This window comes from Thalassophryne amazonica, chromosome 6 (assembly GCF_902500255.1).
Source record: "Thalassophryne amazonica chromosome 6, fThaAma1.1, whole genome shotgun sequence".
NCBI classification, from domain to species: Eukaryota; Metazoa; Chordata; class Actinopteri; order Batrachoidiformes; family Batrachoididae; genus Thalassophryne; species Thalassophryne amazonica.
In genome coordinates, this window is record NC_047108.1 from 62,988,847 (window position 1) to 63,009,513 (window position 20,667).

Here is a 20,667-nt window from a genome sequence, read left to right on the forward strand (position 1 = left end):
TTCTGGAAAATGTGCATGGGCAAAAATTACAGGCCTAACATTAGCAACAGTTTCTCGGTGGTTATGAGACATTCGGGCATAGAAAATATCAATTTCCCCAAAGAGAGAGACTGTGGAGACTGTATTTTCATATTCTCTGTGATAATTGTGATATAACACCATATAAAAAGTGTGCAGGGCCTTTGCTTTACCCAGAAATATCTTCAGAGATACAAAAAATGTAATCACACCTTATATTAGTTTTTTCTGTGCTTGCACAAAGACATTAGTTGGTGTTTCACTAATGTAACACTGTATGTTTCCAGGATCTGTTTAATTACCATCCGAGTCCTCTTCCTCTCGCTGCAGGTTCGAAGATGATGACTTTAGCGGAACCGAGTCAAAGCCATCTGATGTCCTCTGAAAGCACAGTAATTAGAACATGAAGCCGTTTGGAATTGCTTATCGACATGAACTTTGTGCACATGGAGGGGTGACTGACCTGCCGTGAGAACGATTTCATTTTGGTGAAGAAAGACTTCTTGGTGAGATAGATGACATCGTCCTCTGCGTCCTCTCCCTCCATTATTGCACAGCTGTCTGCAGTTGGCAGCTCACACTCTTTCCCCCCTGAACTCATGACCAACTTGGAGTACTTATACTGCAACCTACAGGTGGAGGATGGTAGGATTTACAGTGCAACCTGTTAACATCCCACCTTCTTGTGCTGTTTGTTTATTACCATAAAAAGATTAGTTCATTGATCTGGTATTTGTATGTCTGCTTTTAACATGACACACTGAAGCAAATTTCAGTCTTATTTGTCTCACTTGCGTGTCTTCTTCCAGAAGTAGCAGCTGATACTGATGAGCAGAACAGCAGCGATGATTCCAGTAGAAACACCAAACTTGAGCCAGAAATCCAACGTCACACAAGCACTGACTTTTTGTGCTGGCAGGGATTCTCCTCCATAACACTGCAGCGGCTGCTGCCATACATAGGTGGTTTTCTGCAACATACATATTTGATTTATTGTAGTCATGTATTTAATTCACCACTTGAATTTGACTGAAATGCTTCCCTTAAATTTGGTGCAAAATACATAAAAAAAAAAATCTACATAAAACTTTGCCACAACATTACGTGCTACATCTGCTAGTCACTTATACCACTTTAAAATAAATGTGCAAATGCAAGAAGCCATTTCCCTTACCAAAAAAGTATAAGTATATAAAAAGGATATACGGATATAGGATATACGGATAAGTATATAAAAAGTAAACTAGAAGTATACTTGAAACATACTTGCATATACTACTTTTTGGTAAGGGTTGTTATGTACTGTCGCTGCAACATTCCATGAAATTTAAAATAACTTAAAAATAAAAGAAAATCAAAATTTTTTTGCATTTGAACAACTCTGGTCTTCAACATAAGTAAGTCCATTCGGCTGCTCCCTTGTTTGCACTTGGGGTCGCCACAGCAAATCCAAGGTGGATCTGCATGTTGAATTGGCACAAGTTTTACGCCGGATGCCCTTCCTGACGCAACTCCACATTACATGGAGAAATGTGGCAGGGGTGGGATTTGAACCCAGAACCTTCTGAACTGAAACCAAGCGCATTAACCACTTGGCCACCACTATTTAAAGCAGCTGTCTGGAGAATATACAAAAATATTGTCAGGTTTTATCACAAGGTACCCACATAGCAATACTTTAATCACTGTGTTTGTCACAATAGGGATTTTTTTATTGTGGTTATTGTTATACAACTCCAATTCCAATGAATTTGGGATGTGTGAAATGTAAATAAAAACAGAATACAATGATTTGCAAATCCTCTTCAACTGATATTCAATTGAATACGCCACAAAGACAAGATATTTAATGTTCAAACTGATAAACTTTGTTTTTTTTGCAAATATTTCCTCATTTTGAAATGGATGCCTGCAACACATTTAAAAACAGCTGGGACAGTGGTATGTTTACCACTGTGTTACATCACCTTTCCTTGAAACAGCACTCAGTAAGTGTTTGGGAACTGAGGACACTAATGTCATGATTGGGTATCAAAGGAGCATCCCTAAAAGGCTCAGCCTTTCACAAGCAGAGATGGGGCGAGATCACCACTTGGTGAACAACTGCGTGAAAAAACAGTCCATCAGTTTAAGAACAATGTTTCTCAGTGTTCAATTGCAAGGAATTTAGGGATTCCATCATCTACAGTCCATAATATAATCAGAAGATTCAGAGAATCTGGAGAATTTTCTACACGTAAGCGGCAAGGCTGAAGACCAACATTGAATGCCTGTGATTGATCCCTCAGGCGGCACTGCATTAAAAACCAACATCGCTGTGTAAAGGATCTTACTGCCTGGTCCCACTGGCGTGTAGGAAGATTTGCATATGGATTGTGCACAAAATTGGCTCATATTCGCCAAACATCCACAATATCTGTGAAACATGCTTGTATGAGTCAGCCGACATCCGCACACGTCCGCAATTATCCAGAGGCACGTTTTTCCGTTGCCAGGATTTTTGAGCTGCACAAAATTTTGGTTGCGGATGACATCCGCCTTACATACTTAATACATACTGATGCTATGCGCTGTATATCCGTCGTTATCCGCAAATGATGGGGATTTGTGGCTTGGCAGCAGACTGGGACAGTGTGTAAAATGGATATATTGCGTGCCTATCACGTCCACATCACAAACTAAAATAATTTGTAGCGAATACATACAGATTGGCCATGGATAAAGCATTTGGATTACGTCTGCTTTGCAGCTGATTTACGGACAATCTGCGACTGCATAACAAACACGTCACATAAGCCCAAAGTACTTCTATGTGGCAGAAAGCAACATACCTGCCAGTCAGTGCCAGTCCAGCTGTGGAGACGTACAGATGTAGTTATGGATCCCCAAAGACGTAATAGCTGCTGCAATCCAACAACATACTGTAAATCCCCAGCTGCGGAGAAGTCAGCCGTGGACCTCGGTTCTCTTTCAGGACTTGAATTTAACACCAACAAAAGGAAGAGTTGCTGTTTAGCCGCAACTCGCTGAAATCTCTCTTTTTGAAAAGAAAAAAAAAAACACCATCTCACAACCTGGAGCGGCTTCCCCCCTCCCACTCCCTAAATTCATGAACAGTTAACCCTTGCATGACAACATGAACATCAACTCTGTGGTCAACTTGTCCGAGTCCAGCTATTCAATCAATTCAATCAATCAATTTTATTTATATAGCGCCAAATCACAACAAACAGTTGCCCCAAGGCGCTTTATATTGTAAGGCAAGGCCATACAATAATTATGTAAAATCCCAACGGTCAAAACGACCCCCTGTGAGCAAGCACTTGGCTACAGTGGGAAGGAAAAACTCCCTTTTAACAGGAAGAAACCTCCAGCAGAACCAGGCTCAGGGAGGGGCAGTCTTCTGCTGGGACTGGTTGGGGCTGAGGGAGAGAACCAAGAAAAAGACATGCTGTGGAGGGGAGCAGAGATCGATCACTAATGATTAAATGCAGAGTGGTGCATACAGAGCAAAAAGAGAAAGAAACAGTGCATCATGGGAACCCCCCAGCAGTCTACGTCTATAGCAGCATAACTAAGGGATGGTCCAGCCCTAACTATAAGCTTTAGCAAAAAGGAAAGTTTTAAGCCTAATCTTAAAAGTAGAGAGGGTGTCTGTCTCCCTGATCTGAATTGGGAGCTGGTTCCACAGGAGAGGAGCCTGAAAGCTGAAGGCTCTGCCTCCCATTCTACTCTTACAAACCCTAGGAACTACAAGTAAGCCTGCAGTCTGAGAGCGAAGCGCTCTATTGGGGTGATATGGTACTACGAGGTCCCTAAGATAAGATGGGACCTGATTATTCAAAACCTTATAAGTAAGAAGAAGAATTTTAAATTCTATTCTAGAATTAACAGGAAGCCAATGAAGAGAGGCCAATATGGGTGAGATATGCTCTCTCCTTCTAGTCCCCGTCAGTACTCTAGCTGCAGCATTTTGAATTAACTGAAGGCTTTTTAGGGAACTTTTAGGACAACCTGATAATAATGAATTACAGCCTAGAGGAAATAAATGCATGAATTAGTTTTTCAGCATCACTCTGAGACAAGACCTTTCTGATTTTAGAGATATTGCGTAAATGCAAAAAAGCAGTCCTACATATTTGTTTAATATGCGCTTTGAATGACATATCCTGATCAAAAATGACTCCAAGATTTCTCACAGTATTACTAGAGGTCAGGGTAATGCCATCCAGAGTAAGGATCTGGTTAGACACCATGTTTCTAAGATTTGTGGGGCCAAGTACAATAACTTCAGTTTTATCTGAGTTTAAAAGCAGGAAATTAGAGGTCATCCATGTCTTTATGTCTGTAAGACAATCCTGCAGTTTACCTAATTGGTGTGTGTCCTCTGGCTTCATGGATAGATAAAGCTGGGTATCATCTGCGTAACAATGAAAATTTAAGCAATACCGTCTAATAATACTGCCTAAGGGAAGCATGTATAAAGTAAATAAAATTGGTCCTAGCACAGAACCTTGTGGAACTCCATAATTAACTTTAGTCTGTGAAGAAGATTCCCCATTTACATGAACAAACTGTAATCTATTAGACAAATATGATTCAAACCACCGCAGCGCAGTGCCTTTAATACCTATGGCATGCTCTAATCTCTGTAATAAAATTTTATGGTCAACAGTATCAAAAGCAGCACTGAGGTCTAACAGAACAAGCACAGAGATGAGTCCACTGTCCGAGGCCATAAGAAGATCATTTGTAACCTTCACTAATGCTGTTTCTGTACTATGATGAATTCTAAAACCTGACTGAAACTCTTCAAATAGACCATTCCTCTGCAGATGATCAGTTAGCTGTTTTACAACTACCCTTTCAAGAATTTTTGAGAGAAAAGGAAGGTTGGAGATTGGCCTATAATTAGCTAAGATAGCTGGGTCAAGTGATGGCTTTTTAAGTAATGGTTTAATTACTGCCACCTTAAAAGCCTGTGGTACATAGCCAACTAACAAAGATAGATTGATCATATTTAAGATCGAAGCATTAAATAATGGTAGGGCTTCCTTGAGCAGCCTGGTAGGAATGGGGTCTAATAAACATGTTGATGGTTTGGATGAAGTAACTAATGAGAATAACTCAGACAGAACAATCGGAGAGAAAGAGTCTAACCAAATACCGGCATCACTGAAAGCAGCCAAAGATAACGATACGTCTTTGGGATGGTTATGAGTAATTTTTTCTCTAATAGTTAAAATTTTGTTAGCAAAGAAAGTCATGAAGTCATTACTAGTTAAAGTTAATGGAATACTCAGCTCAATAGAGCTCTGACTCTTTGTCAGCCTGGCTACAGTGCTGAAAAGAAACCTGGGGTTGTTCTTATTTTCTTCAATTAGTGATGAGTAGAAAGATGTCCTAGCTTTACGGAGGGCTTTTTTATAGAGCAACAGACTCTTTTTCCAGGCTAAGTGAAGATCTTCTAAATTAGTGAGACGCCATTTCCTCTCCAACTTACGGGTTATCTGCTTTAAGCTACGAGTTTGTGAGTTATACCACGGAGTCAGACACTTCTGATTTAAAGCTCTCTTTTTCAGAGGAGCTACAGCATCCAAAGTTGTCTTCAATGAGGATGTAAAACTATTGACGAGATACTCTATCTCCCTTACAGAGTTTAGGTAGCTACTCTGCACTGTGTTGGTATATGGCATTAGAGAACATAAAGAAGGAATCATAACCTTAAACCTAGTTACAGCGCTTTCTGAAAGACTTCTAGTGTAATGAAACTTATTCCCCACTGCTGGGTAGTCCATCAGAGTAAATGTAAATGTTATTAAGAAATGATCAGACAGAAGGGAGTTTTCAGGGAATACTGTTAAGTCTTCTATTTCCATACCATAAGTCAGAACAAGATCTAAGATATGATTAAAGTGGTGGGTGGACTCATTTACTTTTTGAGCAAAGCCAATAGAGTCTAATAATAGATTAAATGCAGTGTTGAGGCTGTCATTCTCAGCATCTGTGTGGATGTTAAAATCGCCCACTATAATTATCTTATCTGAGCTAAGCACTAAGTCAGACAAAAGGTCTGAAAATTCATTGGGCCTCTATTGCTCCAGAGGCTGTGGTGTTGGTGTGAATAGTGATCCCAGAGGCCCAAGTGCGCTTCTTTTATGACCGCAATGCAGATGCCGCGCACACGCAACACGTGCGAGATGCATTCACAATACACCCGTAATACTGCTGTGATAATCGCAATGCGTCAGATTCGTTTTCTCATTAAATGTGTTATACATCTGTGATTGTTCATCATATACATTATTAATATATCCGTAATTCATACTGGGACATTTGTCATTTTTGGCCAATTTTGTTGCGGACGACAACGAACGCCCGTACTTTGTATACTCAATTTATGCGCAATTAATCCTCTCTCCAGTGGGACAGGGCCCTTACCGCGTGGGCTCAGGAACAGTTCAGAAAACCATTGTCAGTTAACACAGTTCGTCGCTACATCTACAAGTGCAAGTTAAAACTCTTCCATGCAAAGTAAAAGCCATACATCAACAACATCCAGAAATGCCGCCGCCTTCTCTGGGCCCGAGCTCATTTGAAATGGACAGACGCAACGTGGGAAAGTGTGCGTGGTCTGATAAGTCCACATTTCAAATTGTTTTTGGAAATCATGGACATCGCGTCCTCTGAACAAAAGAGGGAAAAGACCATCCAGCTTGTTACCAGCGCAAAGTTCAAAAGCCAGCATCTGTGATGGTATGGGGGTGTGTTAGTGCTCATGGCATGGGCAACTTACACATCTGTGATGGCACCATCAATGCTGAAAGGTACATCCAGGTTTTGGAGTAACACATGCTGCCATCCAAGCAACGTCTTTTTCAGGGACGTCCCTGCTTATTTCAGCAAGACAATGCCAAGCCACATTCTGCACGTGTTACAGCAGCGTGGCTTCATAGTAAGAGTGCGGGTACTAGACTGACCTGCCTGCAGTCCAGACCTGTCGACCACTGAAAATGTGTTGCGCATTATGAAGCACAAAATATGACAACGGAGACCCCGGACTGTTGAAAAACTGAAGTCGTACATCAAGCAAGAATGGGAAAGAATTCCACCTACAAAGCTTCAACAATTAGTGTCCTCAGTTACCAAACACTTATTGAGTGTTGTTAGAAGGAAAAGTGATGTAACACAGTGGTAAACACACCACTGTCCCAGCTTTTTTGAAACGTGTTGCAGGCATCCATTTCAAAATGAGCAAATATTTGCCCAAAAACAATAAAGTTTATCAGTTTGAACATTAAATATCTTGTCTTTGTGGTGTATTCAATTGAATATAGGTTGAAGAGGATTTGCAAATCGTTGTATTCTGTTTTTACTTACATTTTACACAACGTCACAACTTCATTGGAATTGGAGTTGTAGGTTGATGGTTCTGGATAGATTTTTGTTACATTCACAGGCATTTTCTGGTGACCAGCAACTGCATTTCTTGGTGTATCTTCCTACAGACACTCTTCCATGTCCACAGAAATGTGACAAAAGCATTGCTCTGTGGATGCCTTTGCTGACACGTCCATTCCCGTACAACACTACCTGTATTCCCTGGATGCAAGCACTGACGATTTCTCTGTAGTGGTTTTTTGTGCAGAGTGGGCACGCATGTTGGCTCTGCCACAGAAAGTGGAAGGTACAACCATCACACGTGCCTTCTGAACAATTACTGTTAAGAACAACAAAAAAAGCAAGACGTCATTAACATTAGTTCCAAGGAGTCATTTATTTCTGCCAAAGAGGCCACAGTCAGAAAACTCAGTTTAGATTTGGACACAGCAAATAAAAATGCTCATATATACTCAACAAAAATATAAACGCAACACTTTTGGTTTTGCTCCCATTTTGTATGAGATGAACTCAAAGATCTAAAACGTTTTCCACATACACAATATCACCATTTCCCTCAAATATTGTTCACAAACCAGTCGAAATCTGTGATAGTGAGCACTTCTCCTTTGCTGAGATAATCCATCCCACCTCACAGGTGTGCCATATCAAGATGCTGATTAGACACCATGATTAGTGCACAGGTGTGCCTTAGACTGCCCACAATAAAAGGCCACTCTGAAAGGTGCAGTTTTGTTTTATTGGGGGGGGGATACCAGTCAGTATCTGGTGTGACCACCATTTGCCTCATGCAGTGCAACACATCTCCTTCGCATCATCCGTGAAGAGAACACCTCTCCAACGTGCCAAACGCCAGCAAATGTGAGCATTTGCCCACTCAAGTCGGTTACGACGACGAACTGGAGTCAGGTCGAGACCCCGATGAGGACGACGAGCATGCAGATGAGCTTCCCTGAGACGGTTTCTGACAGTTTGTGCAGAAATTCTTTGGTTATGCAAACCGATTGTTCCAGCAGCTGTCCGAGTGGCTGGTCTCAGACGATCTTGGAGGTGAACATGCTGGATGTGGAGGTCCTGGGCTAGTGTGGTTACACGTGGTCTGCGGTTGGGAGGCTGGTTGGATGTATTGACAAATTCTCTGAAAGGCCTTTTGAGACGGCTTATGGTAGAGACATGAACATTCAATACACGAGCAACAGCTCTGGTTGACATTCCTGCTGTCAGCATGCCAATTGCACGCTCCCTCAAATCTTGTGACATCTGTGGCATTGTGCTGTGTGATAAAACTGCACCTTTCAGAGTGGCCTTTTATTGTGGGCAGTCTAAGGCACACCTGTGCACTAATCATGGTGTCTAATCAGCATCTTGATATGGCACACCTGTGAGGTGGGATGGATTATCTCAGCAAAGGAGAAGTGCTCACTATCACAGATTTAGACTGGTTTGTGAACAATATTTGAGGGAAATGGTGATATTGTGTATGTGGAAAAAGTTTTAGATCTTTGAGTTCATCTCATACAAAATGGGAGCAAAACCAAAAGTGTTGTGTTTATATTTTTGTTGAGTGTATGTTTAAATTAAATACTCTTCAGGAGTAAAAGGTGAGCTGTACCTTGGCAGTGTGATGTGGGTTTTAGTGGTCAAAGCAGGATTGCATCTCAATCTGATGGTTGCAGACCTGCCTTGTTTACAAGCTTGTGTTGTCTCACTTGAGCTGAAAAGATCACAAATATGACTGACCCAAAGGTGCGTGCATGTTTTTCTTCTTCATTTCATTAAAGCTAGAGTGTGAAGGATTTGCTGTCATCTAGTGATGAAGTTGCAGTTTGTATTATGCTGTCAGCAGTCACGATTTTGTTTCCCTTTCATTTTCACTTCTTTCATGAGGGGGTTCATGCTCCCTTGCCTCCTCTTGTGATAAGCAATATGTATGATCCTCCACTTCACAAAAAAAAAAAAAAAAAAAAATCTGGGTTCTCAAACCTATTAGCCTGTACTATCACCCAGTAAACAGTGTACAGAGGAACAATCACTGATATCTCTTCATTGTTTTTCTTTTCTTCACTATTCCAATAGCACTGAAAATTGGAAAAGGTGGAGTAAGTATGTCTGTTTTGGGCTACTGCACATGACAGTGCAACATGGCGCCATCATGAGGGGCCCTGCTCCCACATGGATATGGAGGGCTCATTCTAAGCTTGGAAAATACATGCAGTGCATCCGGAAAGTATTCAAAATGCTTCACTTTTTCCACATTTTGTTACATTACAGCCTTATTCCAAAATGGAGTAAATTTATTTATTTCAGCCTAAATTGTACACACAGAACCCCATAAAAATAACATGAAAAAGTTTTTGTTTTAATTTTTGCAAAGCTTGGTGCACCTATCTTTGGGCAGTTTTGTCCATTCCTCTTTGCAGCACCTCTCAAGCTCCATCAGGTTGGATGGGGAGCATTGGTACATAATCATTTTCAGATCTCTCCAGAGATGTTCAATTGAATTCAGGTCTGGGCTCTGGCTGGGCCACTCAAGGACATCCACAGAGTTGTCCTGAAGCCACTCCTTTGATATCTTGGCTGTGTGCTTAGGGTCATTGTCCTGCTGAAAGATGAACCTACGCCCCAGTCTGAGGTCAAGAGCACTCTGGAGCAGGTTTTCATCCAGGATGCCTCTGTACATTGCTGCATTCATCTTTCCCCTCAGTCCTGACTGGTCTCCCAGTTCCTGCCACTGAAAAACATCCCCACAGCATGATGCTGCCATCAGCATGCTTCACTGTAGGGATGGTGCCTGGTTTCCTCCAAACATGACACCTGGTATTCAAGCCAAAGAGTTCAATCTTTGTCTCATCAGACCATAGAATTTTGTTTCTCATGGTCTGAGAGTCTTTCAGGTGCCTTTTGGAAAACTACAGGTGGGCTGCCTCTGCCTTTTACTAAGGAGTAGCTTCTGTCTGGCCACTGGTGGATTGCTGCAGGTATGGTTGTCCTTCTGGAAGGTTTTCATCTCTCCAATTGGTGAAATTGTGCAAAGTGCATGTTTTGCATTTTGCATCCCCAATTATACAGCTTAATGATGAAGTGGTACAGAGGAGGGTTTTCTTTCACAAAAACATTAAATATAGGCTTGCATCTCAGATGTACCTTCTGGCAAATTGTAGCTGAACTTTCAGGTCTTCTTTTTAATAAAATCCTCCTCTGTACCACTTCATCATGAAGCTATATAACTGGGGATACAACATGCACGATGCACAATTTATCCATTCACAGCCACAGAAGCGTATAACTTCTTCTGGGTTGTCTTGGTGGCTTTCCTCACTCTTCTTCTTGCACAGTCACTCAGTTTTTGAGAACTGTCTACTCCACCCAGATTTACCATAGAGTGCCATACTGTTTGTATTTCTTCATAACTGATGTAAATAAAGTTCAAGACATATTCAGTGACTTGGAAATGTTCACGTATCCATCCCCTGACTTGTCTGAAAGAAACTGGCAATAAAACTGATTATTTACAGTCATTATACCAAAAATTTATATCAAGTTGTAGAGATTTACTTTCAGTTTGAGGCTCAGGAAGATAAGTTTAGAAATGTTTATATTGAGAAGCATGATTTACTTTTTGTATTTGAAATGCCATAAACAAATTAAAATGTGTGAAATACCAAGGGGCTGAATACTTTAGCAAGGCACTGTATGTAGACAGGTATGTGCCTTTCCAAATCAAGTCCAATCAACTGAATTCACCCCAGGGGGACTCCAGTTAAGCTGTAGAAAGATCTTCAATTGAACTGAATTTATTTCGGCACACATGGATCCAAGCAGTTAACAAAACATACAAAGAAAGAAAGAAAAGAGAAAATAGTCCAGGATCTCTAGGATGACCAGTGGAAACAGGACGAACCCGAGCTCAATTTTTTATATATATATATATATATATATATATATATATATATATATATATATATATATATATACGAGGTCTATTAGATAAGAAACCAACACTTATTTTTTTTTTAACTATATGGATTTGAATGATGTGCGTTTACACTAATCATGCTTGAACCCTCGTGCGCATGCGTGAGTTTTTTCACGCGTGTCGGTGACGTCATTTCCCTGTGGGCAGGCCTTGAGTGAGATGTGGTCCAGCCCTCTCGGCTGAATTCCTTTGTTTCATACGCTGGTTGAGACGGCGCGCATTGCTTTATCAAAATTTTTTCTGGACCTGTGAGGAATATCCGAGTGGACACTATTCGAGAAATTAAGCTGGTTTTCGGTGAAAAGTTTAACGGCTGATGAGAGATTATGGGGTGTTTCTGTCGGTGTAAGGACTTCCCACGGAGCGGGACGTCGCGCAGCGCTTCCAGGCGCCGTCGTCAGCCTGTTTCGACCTGAAAACATCCTAATTTAAGGCTTAATTCACCCAGGACGTCGTGAGAGAACAGAGAAGATTCAGAAGAGGCCGGCATGAGGACTTTATGCGGACATTCCACTGTTTAAGGACATTTTTTAATGAAAGACGTGCGCGCAAATTCGCCGAGTCATTTCCGTGACGACTCGGCGAATCTGTGTGCGCCGCAACAGGAAAAGCACCTCCGTGTTGAAAACCATTTGTAAAATTGACGCGGCTTTTGGTGGCTTTCAACAAGTGAATAACTGAGAAATTGTTTAACAGCTTGGGCATGTTCCAACTTGCCTGTTAAGGTTTCCAACTGAGGTGTTTTTCTTGTCGCGACCCCCCGCGGTCGGGTCCGGCCCGACATGGACTTTGCCCGCACGTTCTTTCATTACAAAATGTCCGTTAACAATGGAATGTCCGAATAAACTCCTCATGCCGACTTCTTCTGAAAGTTCTCTGTTCTCTGACGACTTACCGAGTCAACAGAGCCTGAAATGTGGAAGTTTTTAACTTGAAACGGCGAGATGCTGCCGCCTCGAAGCACAGATCGCTGTCAGACGCCGTGGGCCGTCCTTATGGCGAGACTACCAGACCAAAATCTCTCATCAGCCGTTAAAATTTTTACCGAAAACCAGCTGAATTTATCGAATGGTGTCCACTCAGTTGTGCCTTACAGTTTTGAAAAAATTTTGATCTGAGCCATTCCTAAACAATGAAAAAAATCGACGAGAGGGTGGGCCATTCCTCACTCAAAGACTGCCCACAGGTGAATGACGTAACCGACAGGTGTGAAAAAACTCTTGCATGCCCACGAGGGTTCAAGCATGTCTGATGTAATCACACGTGATTCAAATCCATATGGTTTTTGAAAAAAATAATAAGGTCGAATACTTTTCTAATAAACCTCATATATATATATATATATATATATATATATATATATATATACCGTATTTTCCGGACTATAAGTCGCACTTTTTTACATGTTTCGGCCGGGGGTGCGACCTATACTCCGGTGCGACTTATATATGAAAAATATACCGGTAGGATCTCAATTAATTTACTGTAACAAAACAATTTTACGTGACAGAGTCGATCTATGTTTTAAAATGGCCACCGGAAAAGGAAATGCAATGCATCATGGGCACTGTAGTATGACGGCCATCCTATAGTTCACGCTGGTCGCGATAACCAATCAGAGAACAGAACTTTGGATGCGTATTCCTCACCTCACCCACAGCGTGTGAAGCTGACGAACTCGGTGCTTGCTGTTATTCCGGCTTGGCGAACAGAACAGCTTCAACCCTTGGATATCAATGTGAGCAGAGTGTTTAAGTTGACGCTGAGAGCTGCGTGGGAGCATTGGGTGAGCGACGGCGGAGGATTAGTGTGTGCACTTGGAAGGAGCTGCCGTCGATGATTGTGAAAAGCGTTTGAAGCAGACGAACATGGTGTTTATTCCGGGACGGCTAACAAAACAGCTTCAACCCTTGGATATCAGTGTGAGCAGAGTTGACGCTGAGAGCTGCATGGGAGCACTGAGCGACGGCGGAGGATTAGCGTCTCCACTTGGAAGGAGCTGGATCGACACCGCTGGGCGGTCATGAGCTGCGCAGGTAGGCGCTGCATGGTTCGGCTCGCAATGTGGTCCGCAAAATACAAACATATCCGTAGGTAAAATGCAGCTCACGAGAGGGCACTCGAGGCTTGTGTGACCGTTCCTGCGACTTCTGACTACCATAGAAAAATAAAAATAACGTTACTGATAACATAAGACAACGGAGAAGGCCCGAAAAAATGCCACCAAAAAGAAAATCATACTCTGCAGATTACAAGTTGCAACTGGTGAAATATGCATCCGAAAACAGTAGCCGTCACAATATTATCATCTGAACTTTTCATGTTAACATACCTGTATGTCCATGGGACTTATAGTCCAGTGGACCTTATTTATGGTTTATTTTTCTTTATAATGGATAAAGTGGCTGGTGCGACTTATACTCCGGTGCGACTTATAGTCCGGAAAATACGGTATATATATATATATATATATATATATATATATATACACACACACACACACACACACACACATTTATTTTTTTTTATTTGGCATTATGGGGTATTATGTGTTGAAGTTTGAGGGAAAAAAAAAAAAGAATTTCATCCATTTTGAAATAAGACTAACATAACAATATAATGCAATGCTAAAATACCCTTAATAAAATATGGAAAAAGTGAAGTGCTGTGAATACTTTCCGGATGCACCGTAGAGTCTTCATTGCGTTACATTCATGAACGGATGGTTATGAATGCTATATTCCATTTCTGTTAATAAATACCCCGAAATCCAACACACTGTAACTTCAAATAATTAAAAAGTAGTTACACTTTCATCATCTGCATGATGATCTGCAATGCTGTTGAATGAAAGGCTGAAAACACCCCATTCATCTAATAAAACAAAATATGTGAGTAAACTGTGAAGAAAGAAAAATTACTTGTAATAGAATATGATGTCTGGCAGGCTTGACGCACTGGGGAACAGCCAGTTAGGAGACGAGATGTTAAAAAGAGATGTGTCAGTGGTTACACCTTCAGACAGAAACAGAGAACATGTTTAATTACAACATTATGAGATAAATTTATCTCAATTATTTGGAAAGCAATAAGTCAGTTGAAGTTAGAGATGATCTACTGTCATACTGATGGATTACTACTAGTTGGAATAAAAATCAATTTTTTTATTGCTGTTATTTCAGGAATAAGGGCATCCGGCATAAAGCCTGTGCCAAATACCTATGTGGATAACCATCTGATGACACAACCTCCTGGTTGAGAGCTCCGGATGTATGGATATGTATGATATTTGGATGTATGTTATCGCTGAACCTCTGGTAATCCAGTGACTTCCATGAAAGGCTGGATGACAACCATGAAAGGTTGGTGACACTGGAGAGACAGTTGACCTCCGGAAAAGACCGGCGTGGGTGCATTGGGCCAGCTACCCTATGCACAGTACTCGCAAGAGGGCACCAAACAAGCTACGGAAGTTACACATGAGCAATACCCCCAGAGTCTCCCGAGAGGGGGGAGGATGAGAGACTCAATGGGACGGATCTTACGGTTACGGCTAGGACAGGACCAACGATACAGAGAAGGCTTATCCAAACAACCCTTTCTGGAAAGTTACCAGAGGTAAAGTGCTCCTGCGGTAAAATCTGTAAAAACTTGAGGGGCCTTAAAATACATCAGGCCAAGACCAAGTGTGGGAGGAAGGAGGCACAGGTGCAGCGCACAGATCTTGAATCTGGTCACACGTTGGAAAACGCCAACCAGGAAGCACCCCACAGTGTTGGAGATTTCTCAGCACCTCGGTCGCCGCTACTCCTAAGGAGCAAATTGTTAGATAATCCACTCGAGTCTGATCCCATAAAGGAGAGGGTCAGGTGGCCAAAAATGTCAGACACCAAGGCTTGGGCCACCTTTGATGTGGATCTAAATCAAATTCTTGAAGTCATATCAACAGGCACTGTTGAGCGCAAGATAAATGCTCTCACAGAGATTACATATAATCTGGCAAAAGAGTGTTTTGGTACAGTGGAAAGGAAAGGGGGCACCAAGTCAACTAAGCATACAAATAGACGAGAAAGGGAGATCCACAGTTTAAGAAAGGAAATGAAAAATCTGAGAAGGCAATACAAAGTTAGCAGTCCTGAGGAAAAAGAAGGGATTAAGGAAATCACAAGCAGTCTTAGAGAACACCTCAAAAGTTTAAGGAGGATCAAAAGAACAAGGAAACTGAGAAAGGAGAAAGAGAATAGGAGGGCTCAGTTTACCAAAGACCCCTACAACTTCACCAGAACTTTACTTGGTGAAGCAAGATCTGGGAGCCTGATTAGCCCCAAAGAGGAGGTGGAGGCATTCCTCAAAGAGATGCGTAGTGATCCGTACAGTGGCCTACAACTAAATGATAATCCAGAAGTTGGAGTGGCTGACCCTCCTACCATCATGTTCTGTACCATCGAACCAACCTGGAAGGAAGTCCAGGAGGTGGTTAGAAAAGCAAGATCTGCCTCAGCCCCTGGCCCCAGCGGAATATCTTATGGGGTGTATAAGAGGTGTCCAAAGCTTCTTCGGCGCCTCTGGAAACTGCTCAGGAGGGTCTGGAAGAAAGGCTCCATTCCATCGAGCTGGCAGAAGGCAGCGTTGTTCCTAAAGAGGAAGATTCAGCAAGTCTAGGCCAATTCAGAACCATCTCTTTAATCAGCACCGAATGTAAAATCTTCTTCTCTGTGGTGGCAAAGAGACTGTCCTCATATTTGATCGATAATGGATATGTTGACACCTCTATCCAAAAGGGAGGAATCCCAGGCTTTCAGCCAGTTGATACATGAGGCCAGGACAAAGAAAAGAGATCTAACAGTGGTCTGGCTGGACCTGACTAATGCCTTTTGGACTATCCCCCATGATCTAATCCGGACCGCTCTCAAACATTACCGTATCCCAGAGCATATTAGTGTAATGGTTAATACCTACCTGGGGGGGGGATCAAACTTCGCTTTAAGACAAAGGACTACATCACTCAGTGGCAGCACCTTGGACGAGGATTGTCACAGGGTGCACAGTCTCTCCAATCCTGTTTGTCATGGGTATGAACCTCATCATCAAGGCAGGGGGAAAAGAAACCAGAGGTCCAATAATGGATTCTGGGATTCAACAACCAGCTATCAGAGGTTACATGGATGACCTTATAATCACTACATCCTCCCATGTCCAGGCTCGGTGGGTCTTAGTAAAGCTTGAAGAGATGGCAACATGGGCCAAAATGACATTCAAGCCAAAGAAATCCAGGAGCTTGATTATCAGAAAGGGGAATATCACCTTCAAATACAATCTGGCCATTCAAGGGGAGACAATTCCTACCATCAAAGATAACCCTATCAAGTATCTTGGGAAATGGTAGGATGAGTCATTAAAAGATCATAATAATGTCCATACCACTGAGAAGCAAGCACAGTTGTGGCTGGAGAAAATAGACGCTTGTGGACTACCAGGGAACTTTAAAGCATGGCTATATCAACATGGCCTGCTCCCCAGACTGATGTGGTATCTGATGGTGTATGACGCCCTACTTACTGCTGTAAAGGGGGCTGAGCGGAAGAAGGAACTCCCATCTGAGAAAGTGGTTATGTATTCCACCAAGCTTTACATCAGTGGGGCTGTTCATCAGGTATGGGCAATTGCAATTACCCCTTTCTTCCCTGGTAGAGGAGTTTCAAGTAGCCAAATGTAGAGTGGCCATGATTTACAAAGAATCTACAGACAGCAAGGTCAGAGAAGCAGGAATAAAAACAAGGTCAGGACGTAAGTGGGAGGCCTCTGCCTCTCTGGCCTTAGCGGAAGAAAATCTGATGCTCAAAGATATCATTGGAGCACCTTGCATTGGACGACAGGGTTTGGGAATGTCCCACTTTCAAACTTGGGGGAAAGCCAGTCCAGCAGAAAAAAGAGCCATGATCCAGGCAGAAGGGACCTGGAAGAGGAGCAAAGGAAAGCAAAAGCAGTTGAGCTTGGTTCCCAAGGCGCTTGGACGCGGTGGGGTCTACCTAAGTGGAAAGTGTCATGCAGGGAGCTCTGGAGGCTGGAGCCATACCGAATCTCCTTTATGCTGAGGTCTGTTTACGACACTCTTCCGTCCCGTCAACCTCCATAGGTGGGGGTTGAGAGATAACCCACTATGTAAGCTTTGTGGGCAGAAAGGAACAATGGCTCACATTCTGTCAGGGTGTCATACAGCTCTCACCCAGGGCAGGTATAGATGGCGCCACGACAAAGTGTTGACAGTCCTTGCTGACATTTTGGAGAACAACAGAACAAGGAAACGTCAATACAAGGGGAAGGCGGCCCTGGCTATAGCCTTTGTTAAGGAGGGGTCAAAGCTATCAGGGCCTAGTATGTCCAGCTCCAGCTTATTGCAGTCTGCCCAGGCATGGGAGCTTAGGGTAGACTTAAAGAAAAGACTTCAGTTTCCGGATTTTTTCCACACAGCCTTGAGACCAGATGCAGTCTTTTACTCTGTTACAGGAAAGAAAATCATCCTGGTGGAGCTTACTGTGCCATGGGAGGAGGGGTGTGAAGAGGCATATGAAAGGAAATCTGAACGTTATAGAGAGCTCGTGCAGGATTGCAGGGACAAAGGCTGGCAATCGTGGTTGTACCCTGTTGAGGTGGGATGCAGGGGATTCCCAGCCCAGTCAGTCTGGAAACTGTTGACAGCCGTTGGACTAAGAGGAGCAGAGAGGGGTAAGGCAGTGAGAAGACTCGGAGAGGCAGCAGAGAGAGCCTCCTGTTGGATTTGGAATAGGAGGGAGGAGTTGAGCTGGCAGCCAGGAGGGAGTGAGTAGTGGCTGGCGACCACTGCTGACCCGCCAACAGGAGAGTGTTAGGGTCGAAACACTCAATGATTGTTAGTAACCATCTGATGACAGAGAGCTCCGGTCATTGTAAGATGACTTGAAGAGTTGCATCTTTGGATGTATGTTATCGGTGGATCTGACTGTATCCGCTGGGAAGTTGATCACACGCAGCAACAAGGGAGGAACCCTGCCCACCTGTGAGTATTTGTGGCAGTGCTTGGAACAGTCTAATAGATAGCCTTTGCCGTATGAAGTACGTCCAATGTTGATGGCGCTGTGTTGGGTTTGCCTTTATATTCCCTAGGGGAAGCTTGTGACCCACACTGGATGTGAAGAGGACCCTCCCCAAATAAGCCGACGTCTCGAAGACACCCACGGACTGACCCGACTTGCGGATGCTTCGTTTGAGCCCGGACGGGGCACGAAAACAGGGCACTTTAGGTGACGTGGGTATGGGGGGTTATGGTTAGGTTTAGGGGAGGGGACACACATACGCTATGGTTAGAGTTGAAAGAAGGGGGAGATTATAAATAGTAAAAAAAAAAACGTGTCATGAAAATGGGGCAGTTTTCGTGACACAATGTCATCTGCAAACATCATAGTCCATGGAGACTCCTGTCTTATCTCATCCGTCAAGCTGTCCATCACCACTGAAAACAAGAAAGGACTCAGAGCTGATCCTTGGTGTAATCTCTCCACCTTGAATAAATCTGTCATTCCTACTGCACATCCCAACGCTGTCACACTGTCCTTGTACATGTCCTGCACTATCCTCACATACTTCTCTGCCACTCCAGACTTCCTCAAACAATACCACAACTCTCCTCTTGGCACCCTGTCATAAGCTTTCTCTAAATCCAAAAACAAACAATGTAACTCCTTCTGACTTTCCCTATACGTCACCATCTGTTATGTTTGGGAGGCAGAATCAAACTTAAATCCAAGATGCAGGCAGTCAGGAGACAAAATGTAAAGTGCAAAAACCATGGTGCTTTTATTATTCTCAGTGACACAAAATCCAACACATCAGTGACGGGATGAGCATACAAAAAAAGAGCTCAAACAAGGAGACAGGGCGGATATCATATGGGAGGTGTAATGAGCCGACTAAACAAACGAGCAGAAACACAACAGGAAATAGTGACACAATATACTAACAAAACGTGGCCACAGAAAAGACTAATATGCACGCATAACTCAATTGCCCAGCAAGCAAAGAAGCACACAGGTGTGACTAAAAACCAAATGAACTGATTAACTACAGGTGTGATGATCAACAAGGAATGGAACCACAGAGACACATGAAAACTAAAAGCACACGAGCAGACAAAAAAAACCATCTGACAGTATGTGGAAATAAAAACTAACAGTGAACAGGCCAAAGACACGCAACCAAAATACACATCAAGTGACAAAATGCCAAAACAACCGTGGAACTAAAGTGTGAGAGGAACCGTGGACAAACTGACTAAAAGCACTAAAAATAAACAAGAAAGCAGACAGAACCTGAACAACTATGGGAACTAAACAATAATCCAAGACTAAATCCATGAACAGACACAGAAAAGAAACCTGGAACTCAAATGGGACACTGAGTGAAACACAAAGATAGAATGATCTTGAGACAGGGCAGACAATATGACACGAGAGGTGCAAAAATCCAAAGACACAATGAACTCGAGACCGGGCAACGTAAGGACAACACAGATAGGGGACGGATCACAAGGATGACAAACACACGCAGGGGAGAAAGCACAATGGATCACAACACACACACACACACACACACACACACACAGGGCACAGACACGGCTGAGACCCACATGGATGATAGACAGCTGAAGGCCATACACACACACACATAAGACTGAGACACGAACCACAGGCGCACACACAGGCGCGCGCACACACACACACACACACACAAAGACATAAAGCACAGAGAAAACATGGAAACATACACCAAGGACCCACACAAAAGACAGATGAGGACAACAACACAAATCCACAGAAATAACAGACAGTGCATTCACAACAGTACCCCTCCCTCAAGGGCCGGCCCAGGCGGCCCACCAGAACTGACAGAATACAAACAAAAACAATGGGCATGGAACAAAAACAGAGACACCACAGAATGAAAACAAAAAAAAAACAAGATGCAAAAAACACACTCACGGTAGGAGGCAGGGGCCGGATTCAAAAACAAATTATTACATAAAGGATGCGATGTCTGACAACTGCTATAAGGCACAGAGATGAACCATGGAAACACACACACACACCAAGGACTCACACGAAAACTGGACAAGGAGGACATACACAAAACATACAGACATAACAGAAAGAGCGCAATCACAACACCATCAGTACTCTCAGAGCTAACATTGCATTTGTCATGCTCTTTCCCGGCATGAAACCATATTGCTGCTCACA

The 20,667-nt window shown here is 42.8% G+C and overlaps 1 protein-coding gene across 1 annotated transcript in view; it reads right to left on the reverse strand.

The window, feature by feature from the left end:
* Positions 1-246: 246 nt before the first annotated feature.
* The window catches only part of elapor1 (endosome-lysosome associated apoptosis and autophagy regulator 1), a 62,333-nt gene continuing 41,912 nt past the window's right edge, over positions 247-20,667 (reverse strand). Inside the window, exons 17-22 of the mRNA XM_034172295.1 lie at positions 14,317-14,410; positions 9,032-9,133; positions 7,612-7,738; positions 810-988; positions 482-647; positions 247-399 (exon numbers count right to left, since the gene is read on the reverse strand). Coding sequence (XP_034028186.1) covers positions 313-399; positions 482-647; positions 810-988; positions 7,612-7,738; positions 9,032-9,133; positions 14,317-14,410 — 755 coding nt within the window. The 3' untranslated portion in view covers positions 247-312. The remainder of the gene's footprint in view (positions 400-481; positions 648-809; positions 989-7,611; positions 7,739-9,031; positions 9,134-14,316; positions 14,411-20,667) is intronic.